Below are 21,618 nucleotides of genomic sequence, written 5' to 3'. Positions count from 1 at the left end.
TATATATATATATATATATATTTTTTTTTTTTTTGGTTTTTCGAGACAGGGTTTCTCTGTGGCTTTGGAGCCTGTCCTGGAACTTGCTCTGTAGACCAGGCTGGTCTCGAACTCACAGAGATCCACTTACCTCTGCCTCCCGAGTGCTGGGATTAAAGGCATGCACCATCATCGCCCGGCAAGATATATTTTTTAAAATTATGTTTAATTGTGTGTGTGTGGTTATGTACACTTGAGTGTAGATGTCTGTGGAGTTCAGAGGCACCAGATCCTCTGGAGCTGGAATTACAGCTATGAGTCATGATGTATGTAGGTACTGGGAACCAAAGTCAGGTCCTTTGTAAGAGTAGTATTAAGAAATGAGTATGACCTTTAATTACAGCACTCAGCAGGCAGAGGCAGGCAGATCTCTGTGAGTTTGAGGCCAGCCTGATCTACAGAGTGAGTTCCAGGACAAGCAGGTTTGTTATACAGAGAAACCTGGTGTCAAAAAACCAAACCAACCAACCAACCAACCAACCAACCAACCAACCAACCAACCAACCAAACAAACAAAGAGTATGGCAGAACAGTAAGTGCTCTTAACCACGGAATCACCTCTCCAGCCTCTAAAGTATATATTCAATAGATAATTTACTGTTGGCTCCTTAGAAATTTGAGTCAGTCAGGGTACAATGGACCTTGTCTCTAAAAATCCCAACGCCAAACCAAACCAACATCTCAAAACAATAGCTACAACCTCCCAAGACACTGCGCATTATCTGTAAAGAAAACATGCTTTTAGCCTTGAGTTAGGTTCTTAGAGATGGAGTGTTTAAATTAGCTAGTATGACAGATTAAGCCCACCTGTGCTTTCCAATCTCTTTTATGGAAAAAATAGTCCTCGAAGAAACTCAGAGGTTCCTTTTTCCTCAGCATCTCTAGCTTCTGTATGTCTTTGAATGGCTTTCCTACCACCACCCCATCCACATCAGGGAACAACGGAAAGACAGGTATTTTTGAGTACGGGCTACCTGTAGGGAGATCACACCCTAAAAAGACAAAACCAAAAACGGCATTATACATGATGTAAAAAGTTCCCGGAATGACAAGCATGCAGAGCCCAGTGCACTTCCGTCTGCTCCCCTTGTGGCCCTGGCTCCTGTGCCTGAGTCTCATGTTCCCACCGCACACCCATCCTGCAGACTTCACTCAGGTGTCTGAGGGCTCAGGACTTCTGCTTCCAAGCCTGTGTGACAGAGAGCAGCTACTCCAAGAGCCCTGGCCCTGTTCTTGGCCTCTGGTGTCTATTTCTGACCAGCTGCCTGGAAGTCGTTTTATCACAGTGGAGAGGGAAAATGGCTCTTACGCTTGAGTGCTTCAAGAAACTTATACAAATCCTTTTCTTTCATTATCGAGATCTTGGCAGAATTGGCAAAGGCAGCAGTGCTTGAGCGCGGAGGAGTGCATATATCTGGCCTAAAGCCCTTTCTCCCATACGGACTCCATGGCATTTCCGAGTGGCTTTCCTGAAATTTTTTTCGGAAATAGCTTAAAGAGAAAACACAGGTAATTCAGAAATGGAATAAAGAATTGTTAGGACAAAAAAAAACCACTACAAGTTACAGAAGTTGATTAATATTTATTTTAAATCTATTTAAGGCTTATTAGCATATGTTTATCATACATAATAGTAATGGTTTTATTATTTTTGTACATTATACATATTTCTCTTACATTCACTTCATTGTCCTCTCCTGTCCCCCAGCTACTCTCTCTTCCCACTTCAGTCTCTCTTGTCATGCTTTGTATTCTCATTTTTGCTCTCTCTCCCCACTCCTTCCCTTCCTCTCTATCTTCCTTTGTATTCTCGTTTTCTCTCTCTCCTCTTCCCCCCATCATTCTTACCTTCTTTCTTTCTGCCTTGAAAACTCAATGTGTATTTTGGGGGCTGCTTACAGGGTCCTGGGTGAAGGATTATTTACAAGAGCATGGGCTCCTTACTAGTAGCCACACCGCTGAAGAAGGTGCCATATACTGTAGTACTTTGTATTGGGTTTTATTTTTTAAAGATTTATTTACTTATTCTGCATACAGTGTTCTGCCTGCATGTATGCCTGCAGGCCAGAAGAGGGCACCAGATCTCATCATAGATGGTTGTGAGCCACCATGTGGTTGCTGGGAACTGAACTCAGGACCTCTGGAAGAGCAGCCAGTGCTCTTAACCTCTGAGCCATCTCTCCAGCTCTGTATTGGGTTTTGAAATGCAGTTTTCTTCTTTTTTGAGGCAGGATCTCACTTTGTAGCCCAGGCTGCCATTGAACTCATGGTGTCCCTTCGGCGTCAGATTCCAGTGTGATGGGATCACAGCACGAGCACTATACCTGCCTATGGTCTGGGATCAAACCCAGGTGGCTGTGCACGTTAGGTTAGCGTTCTACTACTCAGATACACAGTAGCACCAGCAGCTCTGTCCCGGGGCGGCTGAAGCTTATTTTCGTACGTTTTATGCCCATGTGGAGCTTCAGCACAGTGTAAGTGCAGTCTTATAATTTCAGAACCAGGAGAGAGTGTTGTGATATTATCAGCCGTTTGCCCTGACCCTTTCTTGGGTTTCAGATTGAGCTCTGTGGAGTAGGACGCTGGTGACGCATCCTCGGTAAGCTAAGCTGCCTTCACCTGTCCTGTGGCCACTTACCTTACTAGCTCTATTACATCCTTTCTGTGCAGGGATGAAGTCTCTACAAGTTTTGATAGGATTTCAAATAATAAGATCCCGGGGTTGTTAGCTAAATCCAAACATAGTTTCTTTTCGGGAACTATAGAGGAAACAGAAAAGAGAAATTTCAAAATGTCTTCTGAGAAAAACAGCTATTAAAAATTTACTGAGAATTTGTGGCAATATTAAATCAGAGACTAGAAATATGGCAAAACATTAAAAATGTTCTATTTAGAGAAAGGCCATTTTGATTACTGAGTAGACAGAACAATCATAGTTCAATGACAGCTAAGTAAATACGGCAGTACTTTTAACATCTGCACGTGTAGTATGTTAAATAGAATTGTCTTGTTCTTCTACGAAAGGGAATTAATAACTATCTCTAGTTTGCAGAGGAACTCTCATTTGTCACAGTTTTTGAGAGCACCAATTTTTCTCTATCTTAGGGACAGGCTGTGGCTTAAGTTTGGGTATGTTTTCAAACTACTTGTGGGGTTTGGAATCTGGAATCCTAGAGCATGCGGTATGAAGAGTGGTTGAATTTTCCAAGGCAGCCTGTTAGGTCGGGAAACAGAGCATGAGAGACTAAAGGTGGCTTCCAGTCTGAGCAGATGGATGGCCACAGGTGAGCACATGCTCTCTAACCCCGGCCTCTAACTGAGAGCGGAGGCTTCATCAGGGTGTAGAGACAGTAAGCTACCCAAGTTCTAAAAAATATTATTATTTTTTTTTTAAAAAAAGGAGTGCTTTCAGAAGTAGTGCATGTGCTTGGGTAAAAACTAAAAACTATAAAGGGAAAATAAGGGGCTGGAGCGACGGCTCAGTGGTTAAGAACACTGACTACTCTTTCCTAGCACTCACCTGGCTGTTAACAACCATCTGCAATTCTAGTTCCAGACGATCTGATACAGACATACAAGGCAAGATACCCACACACATAAAATAAAAATAAATTAAAGTAAAAGGAAGGCTAAACTTTCTGCATCTGCTACTTCCTTAGTGTTCTCATTAGAGACAAAAGCAACGTCTCTCCTGCAGGAGGCCAGTAGCTGCTTGATGTATGTAAGTTGCAATTCTGATGGTATCAGTCTGTTTGACATTATTTTGTAGGGAAAACAAGAATCACATCCTAGACTAGAATTGCTTCCTAGATGTCTCCTAACTGTAGACCTAAGGGGTCGTGTTTTCTGTGCGGTGGGCAGGGTTCCCCAGAGACATCTACTCACCCACAGCCTTGAGGAAGAGTTTCTTATCTGTCAGCACCCCTACAAAGTCTGAGAAGTTGATCTTACCATCTCCTGCAACAGGAATCTCAGCTAAGAACATATTGCTAAAAGCTTATATAAACGCACAATTTGTATATAAAGGAGAGAGAGAGAGCGCGCGTGAGAGAGTACACACACTGGTTTTACCTAGGACTGGCTTCACATTTGCAATCCCTCGGCCTCAGCCTCCAGTTTGCTGAGATTACAGGTGTCTGCTACCACACCCAGCTGGGATTTATTTTAATTATTTATTGAATGTGAAGTATAAAAGCTAAAGTAGTCTGAGCCACTTTACACTTAAAATCAGCATATTCAGGGCTGAAAAGAGGCTAAGGTAAACCTTGGTTTCCTTTCCCTCCTCAAAGAGATTATTTTTGGTAGTGCCTCCCTACGTAGCCCATGCTGGTCTTGAACTTAAAACCCTTGTATTTACATCAGTCTTTATGACCCGATCTATATTTACACCAGTCTGCTGTAGCCAAGAGAAACAATGGCAAGGTGTAAGCATCCAGTAAAAGCTGTTAGCTACTGCTGTCTTTTGCCAGAGAGTGTCACTTCATGAGGAATCTCTACGTGTCCCTCTCGTGCCCCACTGCCTCTAAAGTTAAGACAGTTGCCAAGCAGAGACAGAGCACGCCTTTAGTCCCAGCATCCAGGAGGCAGAGGCAGGCGGATCTCTGTTAGTTTAAGGCCAGCCTGGTCTACAGAGAGAGCTTTTTGGTTTTGTTTTGGTTGATTTGTGGACCATTCCTATCCTTGCATATCCTATGCTTTATCACATATACATATTTGCAATAAACTTTATCTGATAGATTAGGAATTAGCAATAATAAAGTAATTAAAACAATATACTCTGTGTGTGTGTGTGTGTGTGTGTGTGTGTGTGTGTGTGTGTGTGCGTGCATGTGCATGTTTGAGACAGGGTCTCTTTATGTAGTCCTGGCTGTCCTGGGACTCACTATGTAGAACAGGCTGGCCTGAAACTCATAGAGATCCTCCTGTCTCTGCCTTCTGAGTGCTAGGATTAAAGGTGTGCGCCACCACGTCCAAGCTCCACAGTATACTATTGTAAAAAGTTACATTACTGTGGTCTTTTTCTCTTGAAAGCATTTAGAAAAATACTATTTCTGGACTACAATTGACCCAGTTAATTGAAACCACAGGAAGTGAGATATAGGTCATGGAAGATAACCTTACCTTTGTTTAGAAGTATACTTTTGGTAGATAAGGAAGAGGTATTCCTTGCACTTATAGGATAAATGATAACACAGATATACACAAAAAGTATATTATGGGAAAATAATAGGTCAAAATACTCACTGTCAAGATCAGCACATTTTAATTCATTGTAGATATCATAAGTGTTTAGATTCATCCCGAGTTTGGCTAAGGTGCTCATCAATCCATGTGAATCAATACAGCCAGTCTTATCCTTGGTGAAGAAGTTGTAAGCATTTCGGAAGGCTGAGGAAGTGGGTATATATTAGGACAATTTTTAAAAATATTTATTTATTATGTATACAATATTCTGTGTATATGCCTGAAGGCCAGAAGAGGGCGCCAGACCTCCTTATAGATGGTTGTGAGCCACCATGTGGTTGCTGGGAATTGAACTCAGGACCTTTGGAAGAGCAGGCAATGCTCTCAACCTCTGAGCCATCTCTCCAGCCCCTCTAGGACAATTATTTAAGAATAGACACGGTCAGATATGGTAACTTCTGTCTCTAACCCCAGCACTTGGAAGCTGTGGTGGGAAGATTGATGATTCAAGGCCCACTTAGGCTACACAGTGATGTCTAGGTCAGCCCTGGCTAGAGGAGTGGGGAAGGGGAGGGAGAGATGTGTGTGCTAACAGGACAGGAGATGTCGTATAGCCAGGTGAAGACTGTGATCTGTAACACGTGGAGAGAGAAAGGACGATGAATAATAGATTTTTAAAGAGACAGAATGCTGTCTTTTCTTGGGATTTGAACGAGCATCAAACAGAAATGGTAGAACCAAGTGGAATGAGTAGTAATTGGTAGAAAAAAAATGCAGAGCCAGGCATAGTGGTGCCTGCCTGTAACCCAAGCACTCAAGGGCAGGGGCAGGAAGACTAGGTGTTCAAGGCTAGTCTTGACTGCACAGTGAGTTTGAAACTAGACTGTGCTACATCAGACCCTGTACATCAAGAAAACAAAGCAAAGCAAATATATATGTATATATAAATATTTATATAAATATATAATCTAATTTCCCTTTTATTGCCATTTGTTGGTTATTAGTCTCTACCTTGTGTTAAATAATTATTTTTTAATTTCCACTCTTTTTATAATACTGGGGGTTGAACCTAGGCCCTCTCACATGCCAGGCAACTGCTCTACCACTGACCTAGAGCCCTACTTTCATTATTTATTTCTATCAGTATAGACTCATAGATGTTTATTTTAGATTTTGGGTAAACATATCATAATATATTTACTTTTGTTCTCAAATTGCTCAAAGAAGTAGTGGAAGAGAGGGAGTGTGTATGCATGCATGTGTGTGTATGTATGTATGCGACATTGCATGCACACGGAGGCCCCGGGACAACTTGCAGGAGTCAGTTCTCCCCTTCTACTATGTGGGACCTGGAAATGGAACTCAGGTCTTCAGTAGGCGAAGGTGCTTCTCCTCTCTCCGTTTCCTCTCCTCCTCTTCTTGTGTGTGTGTGTGGTATATGCACACGTGTATGTGTGGGTATGCTCACTCTGAGCGTGGAGCCCAGGTGTCCTGCTCTATCACATTCACCTTATCCTTTGAGACAGGCTATAGCAGGCTTTCCTGGACCGCCAGCCTCCAAATCATGACCTGGGACTTATTAATAATTATGAATGCTCAGCCTTAGCTTGGCTTGTTTCTAGCAATTTTTTTCCTTTAACCTAAACTAACCCATTTCTACTAATGTACGTGCTGCCGTGTTTGTCATCCATCCTACTTTCCTGCTTCCTCTGTGTCTGGCTGGCCGGCCCCTGGGGGCTGGCCGGCTCCTCTTCTCTCTGCCCATTGGCCCTGTCACACTCCTCAGGCTTTCACAGCAGACACCCTCATCTTCTGATCCTTCCCTAGCCTATTCGTCATTCCGCTCTCGCTAGGTTCCCTTCTTCACCTCAGAAGACCAAATCCCCTAGCACTCCGTACTTCTCTCACGCCTTGAGTCATCCAGGGCAGGGACATGTCTCATGTTCTTATGCCTGGAACACTGTTGGCTTAAATATCTGTCTTCTGTTTGGACCAATGATCTATAGACAGTGTATCAAACTTCATCATTATTTTTCTGCCTCAAAGAAATCCTGGTATTTTATTTCCATTTTAATTTAATTTGGCCCTTCGAGAACAAAACTGGCTTGTACACTAAGTAGACCAGGCTGTCCTTAAACTTGTGGTCCTCTTGCCTCTAGAGGCCTTCCTAATGCTGGGATTACAGACACTTGTCACCACACTGGCCAGTCCTGGCACATTGTATTTATACTCTTCAAGTAGCTGACTAATATGTGACCTTGAATTTGCTGTTTACCACACTTCCAAGTTATCTGGATAAGAATATTTGATCTAGTTGAGTGGTGGTGGCACATGCCTTTGATCCCAGCATCCAGGAGGCAGAGGCAGGTGGATCTCTGTGAGTGCAAGGCCAGCCTGGTCTATAGAGTGAGTTCCAGGATGGCCAGAACAATACACAGAGAAACCCTGTCTTGAAAAACCAAAAAATAAGTAAATTAAATAATATTTGACCAAGCCTGTTTCAATTCTTGAAAGATGTCAATTTGAAAGTTATCCTTCAATCTAGCAAATAGTTTATTTTTTATTTTTAGATAGGGCCTTGGTAGGTAGAGTAGGCTGACTCTGAACTAAGTACCAGCTTCCTAAGTGTGCACTATCACGCCTGGCTAAAATTTTATTTCTCCTCTCTACTTCCCCTTTCTTGAATGATAGGAATACAGATTCTCCTTGAAATCTCACGTGTGCATTAGAGAATGATCCTATGGGAGCTAGCTGGATGCAATGGCACTTCCCTTCTATCCTAGCACTTGGGAGGCTGAGGCAGGACTGCTATGAGTTCTAGACCAGCCAGGGTTACATATTGAGCAGGCTAGTCTTAGCTATTAGAGTAAGATCCTCTGTCCTGGAACTCACTCTGTAGACCAGGCTGGCCTTAAGCTCACAGAGATCTGCCTGCCTCTGCCTCCTGAGTGCTGGGATTAAAGGCATGTGCCACCACTGCCCTGGCTGTAGTTGGGTTCTAACATTCAGGATGATTTTCATAGGCGCCACCACGACCCTGGCTGTTGTTGGGTTCTATCATTTAGGATGATTTTCATAGGCGCCACCACGGCCCTGGCTGTAGTTGGGTTCTAACATTTAGGATGATTTTCATTACCTTCCAGTTGTGAAGAGCTCAGCTTCGTATCTTTATGCTGTAAATGACTTGGAAGAGATCCTCGTAAATCTTTATCTCTGAGAAGAAACAAGAGAAACAGCAGGTTTAACACAGGAGTGAAGCCTTCGAGTTTTGCTGACGCTAACGGTGACGAACATTACTGTTTGCCCAGACTCACAGTGCTGAAGCAGACTGTCACTGGCTAATCTGTCAGAAAGGCCGGGAAGCTGGGGACAACTGCAGCCCACCCGAGATTTCCAGCTGCCCTTACCTCTCTTAAAAACAAAACAAAGCTATTTGATTTCTCTCATTGTACAAAACAGGCATCTGGCTTGTCCAAAGTCACACAGGTAAGAGAGATGAGATTCTGATGGCAAAGGTTGTAACCTTAAGCGATCACCATTGCTAGAAACTTGTTTTGAAAGACCTCAGCTTAGCTGCTGTAATGCCATTTTGCAAAGCCTTCACACAAACAAATGTAAGTTCAAGAAAAAGTCAGTAATCCTAGGTGGTCAAACAGGATATCTGTGGTCAGACACCAGGCCTAGTAGGGGAACGAACAGTTCTGGGAAAAACTACATGTACTCTAGATAGGGCCAAGTCTGCTATTATTATCAGACCTTCATGTCTCCGGGAAACTTGTCCCCTAAATGAACCTATCGCCTCATTCGAACTGACCAATGAGATTCCTGTAACCATGCATTGCTTCTGTATGCCTGCTTTTGCCACCCTTTTCCTATAAAAAGACCTTCTCCCAGCCTGCAGGCGCGCAAGTCCTCCGAAAGGACTTTGCAGCCCACAGGTACCTGTGCCCACCCAATAAACCTCTTGCTAATTGCAGCCAGTGGTCTCGACTGTTCCTTGGGTTAGGGGTCTCCTCCTGAGGGAAGGACCACTCTGAGGGTCTTTCAGTTTCAAAGGATAATTTGGAAAATAATGTGCTGACTACCTTTGTAGAGAAGCTTCTGCATCTACCATTATAACTTTAATTGCCAACATGTATGTTTAGTATACTGAGAGACATTAAGGAATGATAAAGCAGAGAAAGGATGCTTCTGGAAAGTTTGGAACTCTGGGTAACATTTTACATTCTCAGGAAAGTAGAATCTGAAAAGGAGGGAAAATACTAATATTCCAAAATGCTTTGTGTAAATCTGCAATAATTTATGAATACACACACACACACCTAGCTTTGCTTATACTATGACAAGTGAAATGTAATTATTTTTAATTAAGTATAATTTAATAGCAAATTAAATAATCATAAATTTTTTGAGACAGGAGCCCATGTAGCCTAGGAGGATCTCAAACTCACTGTGTTGCCAAGGATGCCTTGAACTCCTGATTCTCCTGCCTCCATCTTTTGCCAACTGGGATTATGGGCTTGTGCCGTTACACCTAGCTCATATAAATTTACTTTAGAATAATTTTAGAATTATTTTAGAATTTGCCTGCCTCTGCCTCCTGAGTGCTAGGAATAAAGGCATGCGCCACCACAGCCCAGCTAACAAAGGTTTTAAGAATATGGAATCTCTTACTTTTGTGGTTTTATTTTTTTTTAAATATTGACAAAGATTTATTCTACAAATCTTTTATATATGAGTGTCTTGCTTGCCTGCAGGTGAGTATGTGCATCATATACATGCTTGGTACCCAAAGAGGCCAGAAGGGGCATCAAGCCTCCATATGGCTGCTGGGAATTGAACCCAGGTCCTCAGGAAGAGCAGCCAGTGTTCTTAACTTAGCCATCTCTCCAGTCCCAGTTTTTGTGGTTTACTTTTCTACCCTCCAGGGCACTAGATCTCACTGATGTCAGAGTAGCCTGGGTTAGAAGGATGTGATGGGGTCTTAAGATGTCCTGTTCTCAACTTTTAGGCATGAAATTGTACCTAACTTGTATTTTCCCAGCTTTTACTAACATGATTTCTTCCTTTTGTGTTCCCTGTTTATCTACTAAGGTCTGCTCCCACCCTGGTTACTACGTATGTGTTCCATTTCCAAAGAAAAACAGCTTATTTTTGTATGAAGTAAAAGATGTAAGCAGACACAGAAACACGATGTCCTCAAAACCCCAAGTAAAGCAGAAGGCAAGGTAGACAAAGGCTTTTGTTAATTACAAGTAAAAATTACCCATGGACCCAGGTGGTAGTGTCACACGGCTTTAATCCCAGCACTCAGGAGGCAGATACAGGCAGCTCTCTGTGAGTTCAAGACCAGCCTGGTCTACAGAGAAACCTTGTCTTGAAAACGAGGAAGAAAAATGGAGGAACCATTTCAAATAGTCTATTTTATAATGTTTCAAAGGAGCATGGTAACTTCATATTTGAAACAAACCCACCCCTGCCTTTTACCTAGTGTGGGGATTACCGTGGCCTGTGGTCTTAGTGAAGATAGGGGTTGACTGCTATGAGGCTGCTTTCCTACTTCCCTTTAAAAATGTCAGAAGTACATTGCTTTAGCAGTGATAAAGCCGAGAACACCCTCCAAGTGGCCAAGACTCAGAGAGGGGTGTTTCACCTTCTGCCGTGTGACAGTGTATCTTGGGTTCTCACTTTCAGCCATCAGTGCCTGTTTGCTAGACTCTGTTGGCAGCTGACTGAGAAAAAGCATTGCTACTGGCAGGAGAATCTCCCTCGTATCCTAGTGGGGCTGTGCATGGCTAATTCACTGGACTTCCTTTGGGAGCACGGGAAGGAGAATTCTGCTTTTCTAGACAAAAAGAATGTTCATTTTTTTCTATTAAAAAATCTTCCCATAAGCCGGGCGGTGGTGGCACACGCCTTTAATCCCAGCACTAGGGAGGCAGAGGCAGACGGATCTCTGTGAGTTCGAGGCCAGCCTGGTCTACAAGAGCTAGTTCCAGGACAGGAACCAAAAAAACTATGGAGAAACCCTGTCTCGAAAAATCAAAAAAAAAAAAATCTTCCTATAAGCCAACAGAATGGTTCAGTGGGAAGGTGCTTGCTGCCAAGTCCGAGGATCTGAGCTCGATTCCTGGGACCCATGGAGTGGATGGGGAGAGCTGACTCCTGCAAGCTGCCCTCTGATCTCTGTATACATGCTGTGGTGTGTGCATGTGAGCACACATACAAAATAAATACAATAGAAACATCTCCTTAATTTAGATGTTCTAAGGAACTTCAAACAAAATAGAATATTCTAATTTTTCTTAGTGTAGTCTGTATGTGATCTGTATAGTCATTACCTGAACACTTTGCGTAATCTCCTCATATTTTATTACCTACCTTTTGTGAAAGGCGGGTGCTTTGAGGGGCTTCAGCTTCAGTGTTGATTTAATTCCTGAAACTGCCATGGGGCCAGAGACTCTTTCTGGAATTCAGAAGATACAGGAAAGGATGAATCCACAGAATCTCCGTCCGTCCGTCCGTCCGTCCGTCCGTCCATCCATCCATCCATCCATCTATTCCTTTTTCCCCTTCCTTCCTGAATCTTCCCAGCACTAGATCTGCAGGCAGGTGCCACCATCTCTACTAATACAATTGTTTCTTTGTATTCTTTCCCAGCTTTCCCGAGCAAAGCCTGGGGTTAAAACGTCTAGGATTTCAAAGCATGGCATCATACCCAAATCCAAGATAGCATTGCATGTGAAATTGGAGGTCTGTATGGAGAGGTCTGTGGTAAGATCTATAAGCAAAATTTGCCACAGTTCTTCCTTTCAAATAATGTCTCTTTGATCTTATATAAAAGTAAACACTGGGGCTGGAGAGATGGCTCTGTGGTTAAGAGCTTTTACTGCTCTTGCCAGAGGACCCAGATTCCCTGCACCCACAGGGCTGCTCACAACCCTCTGTATAGTCCAGTAGGATTCAGAACCCTCTTCTGGCCTCACGGGTGTCTGTATATATGTATACACAAAAATAAAAATCCTAAGTCTTAAAAAACCTAAATAAATGCTAAACAAAATAAGTCAGACACACAAAGAGAAATATTTTCTCACTTGCACATAGAATCCAAAATAGTCAAACCCACAGAAGCACAGAATGGTGGGAAGGGGGCATGTAGGAAGAGGCTTGGTAAGGAGCACAGATCCTCAGTGTGCCAGATGAGTAGCTTGTGAAGATCTAAAGCTAACTGCTGGGCAATATTATTCTCAGGTGTCTGACTTTTTTTTTTTTTTTGAGACAAGGTTTCTCTATAGCTTTGGTACCTGTCTCAGAAATAGCTCTTGTAGACCAGGCTGGCCTTGAACTCCCAGAAATCTGCCTGTCTCTGCCTCTGCCTCCAAGAGCTGGGACTAAAGGCGTGTGCCACCACTGCCTGGCGTGACTTTTGTTAACACTGCATTTGCTTAACTCTGTGAAGCTGTGATTTGTTTTTTTGCCTAAAACACTTGATGGTCTAATAAAGAGATGAACGGCCAACAGCGAGGCAGGAGCAAGGACAGGCAGGACTGGCAGGCAGAGTGTAAATAGAAGGAGAATTGAGACTGAGAATGAGGAGCAATGAGAGAATAAGGAGAGGAGGACATTAGGGGTCAGCCTCCCAGTCAGCCGGCCTCCCGGTCAGCCGGCCACCCAGCCAGTCACAGAATAAGAAGTAAAGTACACAGAAATAGAGAAAGATAAAAGCCCAGAGGCAAAGGTAGTCAGGACAATTAGATAAGAAAAGCTGGCTAGAAATGAGCCACGCTAAGGCAGAGCATTCATAAGTAAGAACATGCCCCCATGTGTGATTTATTTGGGAGCTGTGTGGCTGGCTCTCCAAAAAGCCTAAAGAGCAAAAACCACCCCGACAGATAACACCGTGACTAGGTAGAACCAGTTTACAGAGTTTCGAAATTTGCCTGGGTGCTTCTGCTCCATAATAACTATGGTGACTCATATGTTTGTTTGATTGCAGAAATTATTTTACATTGTATACACATAACAAATCATCAAATTATATACCTTAACTACTTAAAAAATAGTATATGATACAAAGCACGTAAAAATATATAGGAAAAATTAAGGACAAAATTTAATCTGAAATATTTCCTGCCACAACTGGCAAAAAGAAAGCGTTAAAGACTTCCTGCTTATTTCAGTCTTAGAACACCTACCACGTAGTGAATATATTTTCTGAGGCTTTCCTTCTACGACCCACATCCCTGTCCACTGCTTTCTTATAAGAGCAGAGACGATAGGCTCTTGCACAGACTCTTTGGATACTATGGCTCTCCTAGTCCTCCCTTTCTTCTGCATCGCTGGAGATACGGCTGCAGACCAGGGGCTGGGAGGCAGTCGTCCCCTTTGGGTTTTTATCACTCCAGTTAGCTTTCCCAACTCTAGTGTATAGCAGGAAGCTCGCTGACAAGCAGACAGGGCTGCTTGCTAGCTTGGGAATGATGAATCAGCAAGTACTGTTAAATCAGGAAAAAAAGTTCCAGAATGTTTGGTTACAATTCCTTCCTCCCAGGTCACTGCCTCAGAACCCAGAGGGCAGCTGTTTCTAAACAACTCCATTCTACCGTGTTCAGGATCTAGAACCTACCAGGAAGCTGGGAGCCTCAGAGATGCTCAACAATTTAGGCTCTTGAAAGGTGCTGGGAAATTGTCCCCACGGCGCAAAATAATCATTACTTAAAAATACTTCCAATCTCTTATATAGTTGACAGATATATTTTTTTTTTTAAAGAACTCAGCCTAGAATCAGACAAAATTCTGACGTTTACCTACTTTTGAGCTGTGCTACTAACCAACCATTAGCAACCAACAACCATCTAAGCCTTCAGATCAAGAATCCAATAAAGGGTTTGTTCCTTCATACAGCTGTGACCTCACTCACTGCTCAGGCCTGGACTCAGGGGCTCCGCCCAGGGTTAGGGCAAATGTGTGTTCAGTGGGGTTCACTCGGTACCCCAGTGGCCATGAGGAAATGAATTACAGAATTATAGCAATTTAAGCCTGTTGAGACCATAGAGAAGAGGATTTTTTTGGCCTCAAATTATATGGTATATTTTCTTTAGTGCTGAAACTTACTTAAGAAAAGTATTTTACCCAGGTCCCTTGATGGAAGAGTAATTAAAAATAATTTCATTTTTTTTAAGTTTAGAAAGGGAGAAAAAATTCTCGTGCTTATAATTTTAAAATTAATTATTTAGACCTATGTGTATATGTATGTGTCTATGCATATGAGGCCTGGTATCCACAGAGGCCAGAGGCATGGGGTTATCTGGAGCTGGAGTTACAGGCAGTTGAGAACCACCTGATGTGGATGTTGGGACTTGAACTCGGGTTCTCTGGAAAAGCACTGAGTGCTCTTAACTGCTGAGCCATCTCTCCAGCCCACTTGCATTCTTTAACAGTGGGAAAAGCGAGCTAAATAGAGCAATTAACATGGCCAGGTATGGTGATGTGTGCCTATAATCTTAGTACTTGGAAGGCTGAAGCAGTAGGACTGTAAGTTTCAGATTCTGTTTGAAAAACTAAAAAGAAAACCAATTGACAATTCAGCAGAAATCATAATATTCATGTTCTGACTTTTCTCATAGCCTTTAAACCCTCGAAATCAGTGGTGGCACATGCCTTTAATTCCAGCACTTGGGAGGCGGAGTCAGGAAGATCTCTGTTAGTTCAAAGCCTGTCTGGTTTACCTAGAAAGTTCGAGGCCAGCCAGGGCTACAAAGTAAGACCTCCTCTCCAAAAACCAAAACCAAACCAAACAAACCAAACCAAAAACTCCCCCAAACAAGCCAACAACAACAACCACTCCAGCACAGGGCCAGGAGGACCTGTAATCAATCCACCGTGGATAAACACAGGCTCAGACTGCTCCAAAGATTTCAGGTTTACTCAGTGGCAGTGATTCTAGTTCCCTGTTCTAGGTCTGAATGCTTCAGTATGAGGATAACAGCTTCACCAAGTTTCTCAAACTTGTCTCCTATTCTGGTCAGGAACACAGAGAAAGAGGAGGAAGGTTTAATTTCTAAATTAATTCAACATATATATGGCTTCCTATTTTAAAATGGGGGGATATTGTCAGTTCCTATTAGGTGGAGCTGGTAAGGCATAAAACTTTGGTTTCTATTTATTTATTTATTTATCTATCTTTTTATTTATTTATTTCGAGACAGGGTTTTTCTGTAGCTTTGGAGCCTGTCCTGGAACTTGCTCTATAGACCAGGTTGGCTTTGAACTCACAGAGGTCTGCCTGCCTCTGCCTTTCAAGTGCTGGGATTAAAGGCATACACCATCATTGCCTGGCCTGATTTCTTTTTAAAGATTTATTTTATTATTTTTTTAGATTTATTTTTACTACTTTATGTGAATGAGTCTTTTGTCTGCATGTATATCTGTGTACTACATATGATGTGGGATTTCCTCTCTGCATGCTATGGATATGTTTTATTACCATTGGCTAATGAAGAAGCTGCTTCAGCCTATGCCATGGCAGAATATAGCCAGGCTGGAAGAGACATATAGAGAGAGTAGGTGGAGTCAAGGAGACACCATGTAGCTGCTGAAGGAGGAGAACACGCTGGATCCTTACCAGCAAGCCACAGCCTCATGGTAATACACAGATTAATAGAAATGGGTTAATTTAAGATGTAAGAGTTAGTTAATAACAAGCCTGAGCTAATAGGCTGAGCAGTGTTGTAATTAATAAAGTTTCTGTGTGATATTCAGGTTTAGATGGCTGGGAAATACATGAGCAGTCTCCAGTTACACACATACTAGGTATCTAAGGAGGTGGTGAGCCTCCATGTACGTGCTGGAAATTGAACCTAGGTCCTTTGCAACAAATGAATGCTCCTAACGGAGTCAACTCTCCATCCCCTATTTTATTATTTTAAAAATAACTTAAGAAATTATTTTATGTGTCTAGGTGTTTTGCCTGCCTGTGTGTCTGTATACATGTGTGTGTGCTTAGTGCTCAGAGAGGCCAAGAAGGGGGCGCCGGACTCCCTGGAACTGGATTTATAGATGGCTGTGGGCCACCATGTGGGTTCTGGCAATCAAACAGTACCTTCCAGAAGAACAGCATGAGCTTTTATCCACTGAGCCACTACTCCAGCCCTAAACTGTGGTTTTTTTTTTTTTTTTTTTTTTTTAAGAGAGAGAGAGAGAGAGAGAGAACCTCATTATCTTTTCCTAGGCTGGCTTCAAATTCCTGCCCCAGCCTCATAAGCGTGTAGGACTGCAGGTGTGGGCCAGGTGCCTAACAGAAGTAAAAGTTCCCGACTGTTATTAATCAATTATGGTAAGATCTGTGTTATATAGAAGTGACTCCCTCACTTCTATTTTTGTGTGTGCTGGGGACCAACACCAGGGTCTCCTGCAGGCTGGCAAGTGCTCTGTCTACCACAGAGCCATGCCCCTGCTCCAGATCAACAGTTCTTAAGTATATGATTCAGTGCTGTTAACTGAATACCAGCTACTGAGTATTTTCATGTTACACAGCCAACACTGTGTTTATTACATAACATCTCTCTCTCCCCTCCTTCCAACTCCTCATGACCATCCTACATTCTACATCTGTGAACCTGACCACTCTAGACATCTCCTATATGTAGAATAATAGTGTGTGTGTGTGTGTGTGTGTGTGTGTGTGTGTGTGTGTGTGTGAGTGGTTGGTTTATTTCATTCATAATACTCTTGAGGTTCATCTGTGTCATGGTGTGGCTCGCAGTTTCCTTCTTCTAAAAATGGTAACCCCTGTGAGCACCACAGTTCGTTTCCCCTTTCATCCACTGATGGACATGTGCACTGTCTTCCCTTCTGACTGCTATGGATGCATGGACCACTACCCACTCCTCACGTATCAACTGTTACTCACCGATTTTTAATAGGGTCCTATCTAAATTTAACCCTGGCTGCCCTGGAACTCACTCTGTAGACCAGGCTGACCTCAAAGAGAGCTTTGCCTGTTTCTGCCTCCCAAGTACTTGATTTATTCTTGAAAAATGATAAAAAAAAACCAAAAACGCCAGGGGGCAGGAGAGATGGCTCAGTGGTTAAGAGTGCTGGCTGCTCTCCCAGACGATCCGGGTTTGGTTCCCAGCACCCACATGCTGGTTTACAATCATCTGTAACTCCAGTCCTACGGGAGATCTGACACCCTCTTCTGGAATTTGGGAGCACTGCACACTCATGGTGCACATGCAGGAAAACATCTTTACACACGAAATAATTTTTTAAAACAAAGAAAATTTCTAGCATCAATTTTATAGCAAATTATAATATTAAATAATGTAGCCTATGTTCTACAACCCACTAAATATTGTGATTTTTGATTTTTTTTATTTTTGAGAGTATAATATAATCACATCATTTCCCCCTCCTTGTTCTCTTTGAAATTCATGGCCTCCTTTTCCATCCACTACTGTTATATGCATACATTCATATGTGATTATAATATTTTTCTTTTGGTAATATTTGAGCATGTATACTTCAATTAGTTCAACAAAGGCAACAATCCAGCTGCCCAATTTCTCAATTATCTCGCCAGTTTAGTGAGGGCCTCATTCTCTTTATTCTCTCTGCATCTTCACCAGGTTATCATTTAAAAAGCTTTAAAATTTTGTTACATTTGTTGTGTGTGTATATGTGCTTGCATGTGCCACAGCGGGTGTGTGGAAGGTAGAGGACAAACTTCATTTGTTTGTTTAATTTAATTTTAAGTAGATGGGTGTTTTGACTGCGTATATGTCTGCGCACCACATGCATGCCCTCGGAGGCCAGAAGAGGCTTCAGAGTCCCTGCACCGGAGTTACAGACAGTTGTGCCATGAGGGTGCTGGGAGTGAACCCGGCCCTGCGGAAGAGCAGCAGTGCTCTTAACTGCTGAGCCATTCCACCTTGCTCCAGCATGTGGGTCCTGGGGATAAACACAGGCTTGGTGGCAAGTGCCTTTACCCACTGAACCATCTTGCTGCTCCTCTCTCTCTCTCTCTCTCTCTCTCTCTCTCTCTCTCTCTCTCTCTCTCTTTCTCTTTTTTTCTCTCATGAGAGGGTTTTCTCTGTGTAGCCCTGGCCATCCTGGAACTCATTTTGTAGACCAGGTTAGCCTCTAACTTAGAGCTCCTCCTGTTGCTGTCTCCTGAGTGCTGGGGTTAAAGATGTGTGCTACCCTGACTGGCTTTCTTCTTTTTATTAATGCATCTACATTAGAGGGTATAAAGTTATAATTTATTGTTGTTTTGTGTTTCCTCAGTGAATAAGAATGTTTAACATCTTTCCACCTGTTTCTTTGTCATTTTAATATAATCCTTGAAGGTCTATTCATATATTTTGGCCATTCAAAAACACTGGGTACAGCAGTCTCATCTTCAGGATATATATTTAAAGATCCACAGTGGATGCCTAAAACCATGAAGGATACTGAATCTTATACAGTATCTTTCTTTCTAAACAGACATGGTAATGGCAAAATACTACTTTGTAAAGTAAGCACAGTAAGAGGTTAAAATGAGGAGCTAATGTTTTCTTGCCCTGAGATGAATGAAGTCTTTCATCTTCTCATTTGCCGGAAGTACTTTCTGGTTTCTCTCGGCAAAGCCGGATGGCCCCCATCACTATTCTTGTGTTTTGGAGCCATTATTAAGAAAATTGAAGACTACACAAGAAGAACAATGCAGTAGTTATAACTGCGATGGTTTATTAGCAACTAATGGGTTGACGTGTATGAAGTCCATATTCTGGACAAAGGATTGGTTCTTGTCCTTAGCACAGTGGGGGCAGGGGCAGCGCTAAATGTTATCACATTACTAAGAATAGCATACAGTTTAAACTGCATGAACTGTTTGTTTCTGGAACTTTCCATTGAATGTATTTGGCCAGCAGGTGACTGTAAGCAGAACGAGAGAAACTGTCTACCAGAGAGAAAGACTGTATCTGCTTGTCCCGCCTGCAAACTGGGAAGTGAACCTAGGGTCTCACACCTGCCAGACAAGAGCTCTACCACTAAGCTATAGTTCAAGCCCTATATTTACACATTTAATTATTGAATTATAAGGTTTCTTTATATATTTTAGATATTCAACCCTTATTAGCATGCCATTTACAAATATTTTCTTTAATTCTGGACCCTTCTTTTCCACCTTAATAGTGTCCTCTCGCCCTTACCAGTTAAAACTAGAATTTGGAAGCCAAAAGAGAACAAAAAGACCATTATCTAAATTCACCTCTTTTGCTGTACTGGTATGGACACAAAAGCCCAACAAACAACTGAATTGCTTCCCTTAAGACTAGAGTCAGAACCAGCTACATTATAAACTATATGGTGATACTGAAGATGTCATAATGTAATTAAAATATCACTGAATACAAGAGAAAACAATTTGAGATGTCTGATTCGCAGTGTGATACAGTGTAATATGGACTACCGCGGCCAAAGGAACTTAGAGAAATAGTTGGAAGGATAATGCAGAGGCATCTTATGAACCAGCAGATGGAAACAAGCTGACAAGACAGGAATGGAAAATCCGGCAGACTAAAGCTGTGACCTACCATTCATGCTGCTGGCAGTTCTTAACAGCTTGTGCAGACTCATCATTCCTTTGGCTGGAAGACAAGGTTAAGAGTCAACACTGTGTACAGCCCTGAAGGTGACTAGCAGAGGGGAACTTTTACAACCAAGAAAACACACATGAAAATTAATATATGCCATCAAATTATCAATTTCAAATTGCACTTAAGTAAGTTTTCACTCACGTTTAAACTTCCTCAGGCCCTCCATTATGGATCGGATGGTAACCTTCCCGTTTCCTGTAAAACATTTGATTCAGACACAGAGGCAGCCACATAAAAATTTAGTAAGGTTAATTAAAATTTGTGAAATTATTTAAAACAACCCATTACATGATTTCCTGTCACCTCAAGCGCCCCTGGCCTCCCACAGAAAGTACTAGGCTGAACTTGTATGCATTTGCTTTGGAATCTGGGTGAGCCTTTCTCTCAGCTGAGGCTGGTGAGACCGATAATGACTTCTATAGGAGACACGTAATTCTCCTTCCTCAGTGCCGCCACTCTTTCACAGTCGAAGGAATGGGGCTCAAAATTACAGGTCATTAAGAGGGGAAGCAGCACTGTCCACAGAGTCTGGCCTCAAATCTACACGTATCTTTTCCCAACAGATGATAATAGATATATATTTAATTTTTATAACATTTGTGTGTGTCTGCATGTGCACGCACGTGTACACATGCACGCATTCATACACGCCCTTATGCATGCATGAGTACCATAGCATGCACACGGATATCAGAGGACAACTTGTAGGAGCTGGTTCTCTCCTTCCACCATGTGTGTTCTGGGGATCAAACTCAGGTTGTCAGGCTTGGCAGCAAGCACCCTTGTGGCTGAGCCATCTCACTGGAAAGCACAAATATAGATATAATATGTATATAATATATATATATATGTTACCTATGAGACAGGTAAAAGTGTAGATATAAAGAAAAATATGTTGGTATATGCTCAAATGTTACAATAAGGAGGGAAGGACCTGCTCTTTGTTCTGACAAGTCTTTTTAAAAAGACCAGGTTGGCCTCGAACTCAGAGAGATCCACCTGCTTCTGCTTCCCGAGGGCTGGGATTAAAGGTGTGTGCCACCACCACCAAGCGTTTATTAGCCTATATTAGTTACATATGTTAGAACCCGACAGTGGGTTCCATCATATCATCGTCTTCCATGTGTGGCTCTAGTCACCCCTGATAATCTTTTCTCCCCATCTAATTTCTGCTAATCCTTTCCTTTTCCCAATTAGCTCTTCTACCTCCACACTTTATTCATTTTTGGTGACCTGGAAGTCTTTTTTGAGAACCATGACAAATGTGCTTTGCAATAGTGAGGACACAGTCTGTCTCTGACTGGAAAGGTGCCCTGCAACTTGGTAAGCCAGTCTTTCCCCTAGTAACTTCAATCTTGGCCATATGTTCCTCTGCATATATTTATCACATTATATATCACATTATTTTTATGTGCTTCCTCCTCTACTGGACCCAAAGCTTTTTGAGGACAAGTCTGTGATTCATTCCTATGAGCATTTGACATTGGACTTTTTCTTTTAAGAACTTTAAAATCTGTTGGGAGATGCCAGAAGTGTATAAAAAGTATAAAAAGGGATATATTCTGTCCCTAACAAAATCCTATCAGAATTTAGAGAAGAAACGGTGCTGTTTGGTTGAGGGGTTAATGGTGAACTAGGAATCAGAGAACACAAAAGGGAGCATGGGTCAGTCAAGCAGGATTTCGTGAGTACATCGTGGATGGGGATGGAGTAGAGGGGGAACATTCCAGACAAAGTGGTGGTGAGACTA

The 21,618-nt window shown here is 42.3% G+C and overlaps 1 protein-coding gene across 1 annotated transcript in view; it reads right to left on the bottom strand.

Moving 5' to 3' along the window:
• Nucleotides 1-21,618, bottom strand: part of Efcab3 (EF-hand calcium binding domain 3) — a 55,715-nt gene that overhangs the window by 8,671 nt on the left and 25,426 nt on the right. The window contains exons 15-23 of the mRNA XM_026777187.1: nt 20,010-20,063; nt 19,806-19,859; nt 11,605-11,689; nt 8,360-8,436; nt 5,284-5,427; nt 3,925-3,996; nt 2,678-2,798; nt 1,349-1,530; nt 847-1,031 (exon numbers count right to left, since the gene is read on the bottom strand). Of these exons, the coding sequence (XP_026632988.1) occupies nt 847-1,031; nt 1,349-1,530; nt 2,678-2,798; nt 3,925-3,996; nt 5,284-5,427; nt 8,360-8,436; nt 11,605-11,689; nt 19,806-19,859; nt 20,010-20,063 (974 nt within the window). The remainder of the gene's footprint in view (nt 1-846; nt 1,032-1,348; nt 1,531-2,677; nt 2,799-3,924; nt 3,997-5,283; nt 5,428-8,359; nt 8,437-11,604; nt 11,690-19,805; nt 19,860-20,009; nt 20,064-21,618) is intronic.

This window comes from Microtus ochrogaster, unplaced genomic scaffold, assembly GCF_000317375.1.
Source record: "Microtus ochrogaster isolate Prairie Vole_2 unplaced genomic scaffold, MicOch1.0 UNK48, whole genome shotgun sequence".
Classification (NCBI taxonomy): Eukaryota; Metazoa; Chordata; class Mammalia; order Rodentia; family Cricetidae; genus Microtus; species Microtus ochrogaster.
Note: the sequence above shows the minus strand (reverse complement) of the source record. Positions and strands in the feature narration are given on the sequence as shown.